Source organism: Lepidochelys olivacea, assembly GCF_965140295.1.
Source record: "Lepidochelys olivacea isolate rLepOli2 genome assembly, chromosome: 9".
Classification (NCBI taxonomy): domain Eukaryota; kingdom Metazoa; phylum Chordata; order Testudines; family Cheloniidae; genus Lepidochelys; species Lepidochelys olivacea.
In genome coordinates this window covers 84,083,761-84,095,917 of record NC_140419.1, presented here as the reverse complement: position 1 = coordinate 84,095,917, position 12,157 = coordinate 84,083,761, and the positions used below count along the sequence as shown (strand labels likewise).

General features: G+C 43.4%; 1 protein-coding gene across 1 annotated transcript in view; it reads right to left on the bottom strand.

Annotated features, from left to right (window-relative positions):
- TRPC5 (transient receptor potential cation channel subfamily C member 5) overlaps nt 1-12,157 on the bottom strand; it is a 137,109-nt gene that overhangs the window by 12,936 nt on the left and 112,016 nt on the right. The window contains exon 7 of the mRNA XM_084639722.1: nt 11,255-11,450. Coding sequence (XP_084495848.1) covers nt 11,255-11,450 — 196 coding nt within the window. The remainder of the gene's footprint in view (nt 1-11,254; nt 11,451-12,157) is intronic.

Sequence of the window (12,157 nt, the reverse complement as noted above, 5' to 3'; positions counted from 1 at the left end):
AAATGCACACTCCAGCATCTCTGCTATTTATATCTCCCACGGATAGGATATAGTTGGTAATTAAAATCTTTATTATAGCTTACACTGCAGTACATTCCACAAGGTATCTGGGTTATACACGCTAATTACCTCTCATCTCCCAGTAGCATATCTAATGGAAACAATGACAGCTAATGAGGAGACCTGGGACTATAATATTTGGGGAAAATATAGAACCATGTTTCATGCTGTCCTTTGTCCTGTTAGATTATTTTGGGCTGACAAGTGAGATGCATGTGACACAGCTCTTCTCTTTTCCTCACTACTGTTCCAACAAGCTCAGTTTTGGTTTGAATGCCCACATAAATCAGAGCAGTATGAAGGTGATCAAGCCAAAAAGCCCCCTGAAAAACACCAAGGACGGGAACGATATCAACAAAGGCTTTGTTAACCCTGCTTCCCATTGTTTCTCCTGTAGCACAGTCTGAAAAGAGCCTTTTCTGCATACCAGCTAGGCTGATAGCATTACCGACACAAATACATGTTCCCCTCACCACCTGCTGCTGGGGCAGACTCAGTCAGCCACACCAATCAGCAGCAAGCCACTGAAGAGCTGTGGCGCTCCACCTACCGACACGAGCGCTGCTGACTGTATTGCGTGCAGGGTAAAAAGGAATCTGCGATGCTTCAGTTCTCCCCCCCCCCCGTACATAAAACCTTGCCTTTGCTTCAGGTACATAGTGTGGTGGATTTGGGTCTTAATGATCCAGTGGTGAAGAAAGCTGATGCATTTTGCTGTTGAGCAGATGGGCCTCAGAAGCAAGGGGGGGATAAAAACCACATCTTTTCCACTAAGAAAAGGAGGACTTGTGGCACCTTAGAGACTAACCAATTTATTTGAGCATAAGCTTTCGTGAGCTACAGCTCACTTCATTGGGTGCATTCAGTGGAAAATACAGTGGGAGATTTATATACACAGAGAACATGAAACAATGGGTGTTACCATACACACTGTAACCAGAGTGATCAGGTAAGGTGAGCTATTACCAGCAGGAGAGCGGGGGGGGAAAAAACCTTTTGTAGTGATAATCAAGGTGGCCTAGGATCCAATTGTGGCCTATTATTAAGGCAAAAGACATTTTGAAAATTGGAATTCCAGTTTCCAGCACTCCCAAGATTCAAGGGTATTTTGGGTCTCAGGTTTTGGTTCAGCTTGTTATAAAGGTAGTGGCCATTTGCAATGTTTAGATCTGGATTCTGATTATGAATAACCCCAAAGTACATTTGAGGTTTTTTGCCATCAACTTCTACAGTTGGTAAATGTTTACTAGTAGATTTTGTACTTGATCAACCAGAAAGGTAGGGATACAGTAACCTCCTTGTAAGCCTAACCGTGGGAGCTGTTTTCTCAAGTTGCTGGGATTTTCTTTACTCAAAGCAAAGAGATTCGGTATGAGATTTGTTACTCATCCAGCTACCTCTTCCCACTCCTCTCCCAGTCCTCCACTTCACTCCATGTTCCCTTTTTGGGATTTTATGACTTCATCTCCTCTCATCATCTCACTCCTCCCATACACTCCTACCCCATCCTGGCATTCCCATCCCAAATAATAAATAAGCAAACAAAATACATAATCATCAAAAAGCCTGAGTCATTAACCAAAACAAACACAGTGTTATTGCGGTAACCCATGTGCTATGATTCCCCTACATAAGAACATAAGAACGGCCACACTGAGTCAGACCGAAGATCCATCAAGCCCATTATCCTGTCCTCTCACAGTGGCCAATGTCAGGTGCCCCAAAGGGAATGAACAGACAGGTAACCATCAAGTGATCCATGCCCTGTCACCCAATCCCAGCTTCTGGCAAATAGAGGCTAGGGACACCATTCCTGCCCATCCTGGCTAATAGCCATTGATGGACCTATCTTCCACTAATTAATCTAGCTCCCTTTTGAACCCCTTTATAGTATTGGCCTTCATAACACCCTCTGGCAAGGAGTTCCAGAGGTTGACAGTGCGTTGTGTGAAAAAATACTTTCTTGTGTTTGTTTTAAACCCTCCCTTCCAATTGCCTGTCTTCACTTGCCATAATTTGCCTATCTTTAGGTGGTAAGGTCACTGGGGCAGGACTGTGTCTCTGGTATATTTTGTAAAGTGCCTAGCACCAATGGGCACTCAATGCCTGCTTACTGACCTGCTTATTCATGGATTTAGGTGCCTAACTGTAAAGTCCGAAGTTTGAAAAATGTTAGCCTAAATGCCAGGATCATTTAAAAATACCTCCTTACGTCAAAGGAAAGGAGACTATTATAAATTAATAACTGATCAAATATGTTCTTTTCCTGACCTTTGAGCTGCAGATGTGGATTCAAGGCGTGGGAGTTGGAAAGCCTTTATTTTTCTACAAACTCTGATAATGGGGGCTGTAATGAAGGGGCTGACAGGGCCTTAACTATAGTGTGGCAACAACTTCATGCTGTAATCACATTAATCCAGACCAATATTTACACCAAAGAATTCTGTTTCATTAGACATTCTCCAGCTTGTTTTATTTAGCGGGGGCTATCCTGTTTTACCTTATTAACATTGATTTAGTTGATAGACTGCAGCATGTTGAAAAATGAGTCTTGAGAGATTTGGAATCCTTTAAAAAAAGCCATGTTTCTGAGGGCTCTTAATGCATCCGTTCGTACTGCCTCCTCATCAGCTGGGAATTTCCACCCCCTACCAAATCCCATTTGATTTCTTTTCCCCAGATAAAGCTCTTTTAATACATATTTTAGGAACATGTTGGAGTGAAAAGAAAGAAAACAGGCAGTAAGAGAAGCAGAGAGAGTATTTTTCCTCTACCTTTTAATTTTGTTGTTGTTACTCTTTTAACTAAAGGCTCTTTAACGCAGCAGCCTGAGATAACGGTAATTCAGCTTGTCAGGTCTGAATAAAGAACAGGAGATTGCGGCAGGTTGCGACCTCTGTGGTTCCATCTGGATATTTTGACTTCCATCATGTAGCTATAAGGAAACCTTGCTGTGCTGTAGGGGCACAGAGCCACAGACTTGTCATATGGGGCTCTGGCAGGCTGAATGCAACAGGGGAAAGAGAACCCATCAATATTGTACTTGTGAATTTCTCTTTATCAACAAAGCAAACTGGGAGTCATGGGTGGGTTTTGCGCTCATCCTGATCCTTAGCTTGCCATTTAACACTTTCGTTCCTCTCAACAAGACACCAGCTGGGTGGCGAGAATGCTACGAGGGGTTTGGCTTTGAGATAAAAAGCAACTGGAAGGATTTAACTGCCTGACTCTGCTGGGCCCTCTTAAAGGTATAAGCGTTTACAGGGTTGGGCCCTAGGATGGAAGCATTCTATTTGCTAATTCTTGCAACAAAAGAAGAATGCAGCATCTGAAGTCAGAGCACATAAACTAGGTCCATCTGGAGGCCCGGCAACAGCAGATGAATATTAACAGTGTGATTCAAGTCCACTGGTGATATGTAATTAGGCCACAGCCAGTGAAAACACAAGCAGCTCTACATCTTCAAACAAACACTTTAGCTTGCTAGCTAAAGGACAGTTAAACTCCCTGGCACTGCACAGATAGGCTCAGAGTCTAATTTTACACACGTCCTCCTGTCGCTGCATTGTGGAAGCACCACACACTTTTGTTGTGCCACACCTCCCTTCACTTCCCCATGAAAGGCTTACAAGGTGTCCCCCACCAAGCCTCAAGTACTAGAGATACACTACTGGGCCCTGTGACTCATGCAGCTTCTCACAAGATGGGGATTACTGCTAAGGAAAACAAAGGCTCATCATCCAACTTTCCCTACATCTCTTGTACAGAGATGGGGCTACAATACAAACTTGATTATCCCAGTATCATAGGAGACATTTAACACACTCAGATAACTGGGAGAATTTTCAGTGTAGTGAACGGGCATCAGAGGACGTGACCCACTTTTGGATAACAGAGTAGCAGCTAACTGAGGTTTGGGTAATTGCAGCTAAAACGATTCCTGGGCTAAAAATGCACTTGTGCACAGAACACTGGAAGTTTGTTTGCAGATTGGAATTACATATACAATGGTATGTGCATGCCCGGATTCCCAAGATTCATGTGCACACTGGATGTTTTGGGTGCCCAGTTTGTGTGTGTTCTTTAAATATGTAGGCCTTCGTATCTATAGAGTCTTACCATCATATTCATCTTATTTGAACTAAGACAGTGCAGGATTGAGGCCTAAGTCCACAAACTGTGTCAATTCCACTTTCTACATTATTGGGCATAATTATTAGCACAGCATCATAACGGAATACACCGCTCAACAAGGACAAAGTTACATGGTCTTTGCCCAGGGGATCTTATAATCTAAGTAAAATTAATGCAAAATAAAATTGGGGGACACATAATGATAAAAAAGAGACTGACAATTCATTTGCAGAGCAAAGCTAAAGGAGAGGGGTACACATCCCCCTTTAAAACTCAATTGCTTTGCTACTAGGCACATATGCTGCTTCAAGAATCACCTGTCCAAATCAGCATGTACAATAAGAGCCTAACTTCATTTCCTGCTCTACCTGAAGGTATATAAACAAATGCAAGCTTTGATTTGTCCTAGATAACAAAGAGTAGATGGACCTGAACCAAAACCCCAGGTCCAAACACTTCCCCTCTCTTTGAGGAAGCTTGGATACTGATCCAAACATCGCAGCTGACCTCACTTCTCTTACGGACTGATTCACAATCCCTAAACGCATCCTCATTCGGGGGTAGTTCAGATCCAGGTCTAGATCCAAGTTTTGTAGCTTGGATCATCTCCAGAAAAACCCATGAGAAGAATCAACAAAATTGACAAGTTTCTGGTCCCCTAGAATGCCAGAAAGAATATCTTGGCTTGAAGTAAAAACCTGGAAGTTTTTGTTATCTATTGAATGGTTACCAATACTAGCATTCAGTTATGCAGACTAGGCCATGGAGAATGAAATCTCATGTTTTGTGCCATTAACCATGTATTGCTGGGGTCAGAAAGGAGTCTTTCCCTCCTCCCCAAAAACAACCTTTCACAATTCACTAGGTGCATTATGGCAGTTTTACACCTTCCTTAGAAGCATCAAGTATTTGTCACTATTGGACTTGCTGAATGGATGGTCTGATTCTATGAGGTATAATGCATGTTGCATAAATGACTCTCAGGAAATGGGAGGCTGGTTTTATTTTTGGACTTTTGTATGGATGTTATTGACAGACTCATAGTGGACATTGAGAAGTATGCAACTATCTAAGATGAAAACTGTGGTATCTTGAGAAGTGTCTCAAAGAACTTGTTCCCGTACATACACCTGCATTCTTCAGAACCTATCACCCTCAAATTTCTTGGCATGACTCATACAAAGCCTCTCTGTGGCATCTTTATGTCTTCTTGGGAGAAGCTGCAATATGAGGCAGGCACACCTAGAAAACCGATTTTGAACTAACTTTAATATCAACAAGCAGGAAGATCAACATGCAAGAAGAACAGGAGTACTTGTGGCACCTTAGAGACTAACAAATTTATTAGCGCATAAGCTTTCGTGGGCTACAGCCCACTTCATCGGATGCATAGAATGGAACATATAATAAGAAGATATAGATATATATACATACAGATAAGTTGGAAGTTGCCATACAAACTGTGAGAGGCTAATGCAAGAAAACTCTCTAACTTGATACATGCCATTATTCATTCCAGTACATTCCAAACTCCTTTTCCCAACTCTAAGCAAATGTAAATTGATACAATGCAGCAATATCCACAATGCCTCACAGTCAAAATGATGCACCTAAGCAATATGCAGTTGATGTGAGTAGAGAAGGTTAAAGTTTTCATCAAGCTTGCAGGTAGCAAACCATTGTGACAAGAGGATGACAAGTGAAATTCTGCTACGCATTACAGCAGGCAGTAGTTACAATTGTGGCACAGAAGGAGTTAAATTAATGCACAGAACCAGAAGAAGAGAAAGCCAGAGAGGTCAGAGGTAGGAGAACTTCTTGTGGGAAATCCACTGCTGTGCTGTAAGCAATGCAATAGATAGCTGAAAAATCTCTTAAAATTATGTGTGTCTTAATTACTATGCTGTCTGCTGCTGGCAAAGCAAGAAAACTCCATCTAAAATGCTCCTAGATTTGCAGTCAGAATTTCCTGGTAGTGTTAATTTATTTTTAACCACCCATATCAGCTGTCCTTGTTTACTACACAAAGCACCTATATTTTTAAGGAAAATATTTGCCATTTTGTCACCCTGTCTCTCCAATAACAATGTCCTAATCCAATGTATTCCAATCCAGAGTTAAAAAGTATGTTCCTATTTTTCTGCCCAATGTCCTAACTTGTATTACTCAAGCATTGGCAGGTACATTTTTACAAGGTCAGCCAATCTGCTGTCAGTGATACACGTGCATTTGGCTGTGATTTTCAAGTGTAACAAACACTCGAGATGAGACAGCCAACCACTGCAATCCTCATTTTTGTGGGAAATATTTCTTAAATCTCCTATGACTTGATTATCTCTATGGGGGAATAAGCATCTTCCATGTTAGCCTGCAAGAGCCCAGAGCACTGTCCCAAATGTATGCTGTGTATAGATATTAGCCACCTCTCAAAGGAGTGGAACACAACAGCTGCCTCGCAGAGCACCACAGCGCTACACAAAAGGAGGTGAGAGGAAACAGCCTATCCAGGGAACAATGCAGGAGTGATTCACAAAGACTGGCTGCAAGAGGCCAGTTGAATTTGGCCTGGGTGCTGGAAAGAACGCTCCAATTCTTGCTAAAATTGCCATCTTTTATTAAATGACTATAAATGCTCAATATCCTATTTTTGAAACAGCCAGTAAACCCATGCTGGAGCGTTGGCTCAGTGCCACTGGCGGAATCACCAACACGACTTCTTACAGATTCCTAGATTTTTCTTGGAGGCTTCCCGTCCAAATACTAACCAGGCCAGAACAAGCTTAGCTCACAAGATCACAGCCCCAGGGTTTTCTGAGTGCAGACAAATGATGGCTTCAGCTATTAAATTTCTCTTTCGCTCACGTTGCTTTTGCTGTCTACACAAGGTTCAGATAACTGTTGATATAGCTCCTGTGATGAACTTCCACGGGGTATCGCAAAACACCTAGAATCTGAGTCCATCTGGGCCATGATTTCACAAACCATGCTGAATGTTTACCCTTGCAAAATGCATGTGCATCTTTGGTCCCATAAAAAAACTACATGCCTGTGTATTAATTGGACCTCACATGACCTACAGATTTAGACTACAAGCATCAAGGTGCTTTGCAGAATTACCATCTATACATGCAGAAGGACTCCTTCACTTCAGACTCAACCAAGCGGTGACAATATGAGAAATAACTTATCACCTAAACTGACCTCATTACCCGCCCTGTTACTTTATGCCACTCATGAATGATGGAGCTACCTGGCCACCCCAGTCTCATGAAGATAAATTTCATTGTCCTTCGACTTATCATTATGGCATATTCCTTCTGCATTCATAACTTGATGCTATTTCTGTCACTTCTGGATAGGAATTTAGATGAGGGAGCCAATAGTGCAAGACGTACAGTAGTGTTCTGTGCTGCTATATAGAACATTCGGATCTTCAGAAGTTGATGAGGCCCAGAAATTTATTGAAACGTAATGAGGTATTGGATTTTGTCTGCCTTCTTGGTTGTGAACTGTAGTGACTCCCGTGATCAGATATTGACAACGGTTTGGCAAACTGGAAACGCATGCAGGCTGGGCGGTGAAAAATCAGTATCTAAATGGCCACAGGGTGCTCCCCAGGGAATAGACAGTTATTGAAGAGTGAAATAGCTTGGTCCAAAAATCATAACATTCTTGCAGCTCAGTAGATTGAGAGTTCCCTTAAGCTGTGCAGAGGTTATGCCATGTGCTTGTCTTACTGCGTCTTCTGCAGTTATTCTATGGCTTATGTTGTACTTTTTCTAACAACCAGGAACTAAACCCTGTGGTTGGGAGCACTGACTGAAAGCAAGGAAGGCCTAGATTCTCCCTCTTCTAGCCTCACCGCAAAGGCAGATGCAGAGATGAAACACGCAGGGAAAGATCTATCATGGTGATATTGTTTGGTCTTTTGCTCCTCGGGCCTGCGAATGCTGTTGAGGCAGCTGTACACTCACGTGTGGGAGGCAGGGAGGAGAAGAAAGAGCTGACTGCGTGGCGGAGGGGCTCATTAACAAGTGGTGTGGATGAGAGCTGAATGGAACACTGTCCATTCCATCTCAGGAACACTGACGTGCTAAGACAGACTCCCTCACCCGGTCGTTTTGCCAGTGTTCACTCTTCTGTGGGGACTTGACTGTGGCAGAAGGTTTTTCACTGGTGTGAGTATAAAATGGACTCCACAACTCTCCAGGTCTCCTGATCCTCATGCAGTGGGCTGCTGTTATCTAATATGCTTTATATCCCCAAGAAAGCTAGCATTAAGATAAGAAAAGCTGCCCAATTCAGCAACCAGCCCAAAAAGGGGAAGGGAGCTTTGTTTACTTTCTGTGAAGGCAGGGTAAGAAAATGAACCACAATCTTAAAACTTGACCAATATTAATTAATAGTGGTTAGGGAACATATTGATTCATATATAACCCTTAGAAGAGGCGGGGAAATTTTCTAGCCATGAGGAATGCTGTAAGCCACCAATGCAGAAATGCCAGCTTTAAGAATCGAGCTCTTTGCAGGTTCAGTTTGTGCTGCATCAGGACAGCCTGTAGCTGATTATCTCTTGCCTTCCAGGCAAATGTCACTGTGCTGTATGGGAATTTCTGTATTAAATATTAGGTGACAAGGAAATCATCTACCATCGCCATCCGACTGTCACAAGCTATGGTAGGAAGCGACCATTCCACTCAGTGACAGCTTGACACATTCATCAGTGTGAATAGCTTATCTGAGCCCTTTGTCTGCTGATCTTGCACAGACAGACATAGATTTTGATGCAAAAGTTCACTGTTCATAAACGCTTTATACCAACAATTTTCAGTGTATGGGTTGTTCAAACTGTGCACCTCACCTAACTGTTATTCCTTATTGATGGTGTATGCCTGGCTATCTAAATCACGTGGTGGTGTTTCTGGTTTTTGATAGGATGCCTTTAGACAGGAGAATAATGAATAGGAAATAACAACAGTGAACAGTAAATACCTTGGTTCTCATGACAATCTTTGGTTTGGGCTTTGCGTCATCCACAACCCTATATGAAGCCAGGTAAGGAAGAGGATTGGAAAAGCATGTCAAAGAGGCTGTCTGGGTTCCCCACATATCCCCCCAGAATCTGAAGGGTCAGCGCTGGTCAGAGAGGTAGTACAGAAAGCATGGACAAACGCTGAAAACATTTATGCCTGTGTAGTGATCTATTTTCCAAGTGGCTAGCAAGATTAAGGGTCCGAGTCTTTCCATAGGCTTTAATGTGAGTTAGATCCCAAGGGCAATGTAGTTCTGCCCTGGTGGCTAGAGGCTGTTTTCAACTTAGCTAGATAGTTGGGATTGGCATGAAGCTGCCGTTGAGTTTGGAACAGGAAGATGCAAGCAGACAGACAAGGTCCAGATGCTTCCTCTCCTTGCCCTGTTTTGGGGAAGCACTGCTCCCATACACCTTCCCTCCTCTGGCTGGTAAGGTGAGAACTCACCAGCCAGGGAAGTCTGACGTGGGAGCAGGAGAAGCTGAGGTGAATTTCCTTTTTCTCTTTTTTGATTTTTCATCCTCGTCAAGAGTAAATAATGGCATTTATAGAAAGGACAGTGGGAAGCCCAACAAGGGATGAGTCAGACCTCTGTATCACTGGCCAGTTTGGGGGCACACATTTCTTTCATTTCAGATACTTTTTGACTTTTGTTCCCATTCCCAAATAACCCAACACAGCATCACCCCATAATGTCAAGATCCATGAAGCAGCCAAAATTGTCACACACACCCTCCGAATCTAACCTACTTTAAACACTATGTATACAAGGTTTAGGCTCCCTTCAGGCTTATTTACTTTAGGGCCTTAATAAAATCTAGAATGATGCCTTCCCAGGATCACAGACTGAGGCGTTCTTTTTCCTCTCCACCTGCAGTGCCTAACTCCTCCTGCTCAAATACCCACTGTCATTCAGAGTCTAGTTTTCATAACATTGACAATAAGAAAAGGAGTACTTGTGACACCTTAGAGACTAACAAATTTATTTGAGCATAAGCTTTCGTGAGCTACAGCTCACTTCATTGGATGCATGTAGTGGAAAATACAGTGGGGAGATTTTATATACACAGAGAACATCATTGTTTCATATTCTCTGTGTATATAAAATCTCCCCACTGTATTTTCCACTACATGCATCCAATGAAGTGAGCTGTAGCTCACGGAAGCTTATGCTCAAATAAATTTGTTAGTCTCTAAGGTGTCACGAGTACTCCTTTTCTTTTTGCGGATACAGACTAACACGACTGCTAATCTGAAACCAACATTGACAATGTGTCCCCAATTCTGCCTTTGGCTGTTCAAGTTGGCCCTTCGGTGCTTAAAATGAGGGTATGGTTTTAAAGACCAATCTGAACACTCAAATACAGAGTTGGTCAAGTCTGAAAGTGGACCCATAATGCCAGACATAACTGAGCTCAGATCCTGCGTTCTGTGCGGGCGTTATCCTAGTCTCAGTGACTTCAGGGTTGCAGGATCAGGCAATTACAGGATTGGTTTGCAGTTCAGTTGAGAATTAACTGATTTCAGTTGGTCCATTTTGGAATCAAAAGTTACAGAAGTGGCTCTTTGCACATATGAGCAAAGAAGGTTTGGATAATAAGTGATAGGACTGAGGAGAAAAGACACCAGAAAACATTTAAAAATGAAACAAAAAGTGAAGAAAAAAAACAAACCCTTTCAAATAAAACCACCCAGTTGCATTGGGTTTCCTGTGTGCTATAAGGTAAGTAAGTAAGCTGTTAATGGCAAGGTGATTAATACACCTGAGGGCAGAGTTTAAGAAAAATAGGACAGTTAATAGGTGATAACCCTCTGCAGTCAAGAAGCATTAGAGTCTAGCAGACCATCATCCATGAACACAGAAACACACTGGTTCAGTCTAGTGACTGGAAACTCCAACACACTAGCTGCCGAGGAGTTGAGGAAATAGCCCCAGTCATCCTGGAAGAAACCATGAGACACAAATGCTGCATGTAAAGCAGATAGAGCTTGCGGAGAAAATCGGAAAGGAAGATGGAGGGACAACTTACAGCGATGAGCTGGTAGGAGTTGTTCATCATGGCTATGAGCATGTTCAGCAGCACGACCAGGGAGATGACATTGTATGTTCCGAACATGGTGGCCCCGACAAACTCCGTGAACTCATGCCTAGCCTTCACATTGGTGACGTAGAGATTCAACAGACCAAACACGGACCAGAAGAGCGACTGGAGGGTCTCAAAAAGTCTGCAAAAGACAAACTGCACTTTACTAGTTGGGTCTGGGAGGACAAGAAAAACACTTAGGTCTCTCTGAGCCGTGTCTGTGATGAGGGTGAGTACAATGGTGCACTGCAGGGTAGGGCTTCCTGCACCGTAGCCATGGTGAGGGTGGGGATTGTGCTGCAGTGTACCATAGGGCACTATGAGCCATTGCCATGAGGAAGATGGGTACTGCGGTGCACTGCACCATAGGGCTCTATGCACCCTGGCCATGGGGAGGATGTCAAGGTGCACTGCACCACTGAAGCCATTCGGCCTTCAGTGCACATGGGCAGGCTGCATCCCTGCGTTCACACTGAGATGAGTGTGCTGAAGAGCAGAGCCAATACCTTCCTTTCTGGAGGGTCAGTATGTGCTTTCCCCTTACAGGCTACAGTCCACCAGCCAGCACAGGAGGGAGCTGCACCCTGGACCACAGTGTTCCCGGCCCTGTTCGGAGTTCCAGTGGCACCGTGACTCCCCTGCCCTTGTGCTCAGGGGGGTGCAATGACTAGGGCCATAACTGCCCCGACAGGTGCACAAGGAGATTCCCCTACACACACAGAGGGCCAGACACGATTGGGCCCCTCTTGTTAAAAATTTGCATGCTACAGTATAAATAATCTCTCCCATTCCCACAGGGTCTCCATCAGGAAGACCTCTGCATGCATAGGCAACGCTTCAGTCACCTCT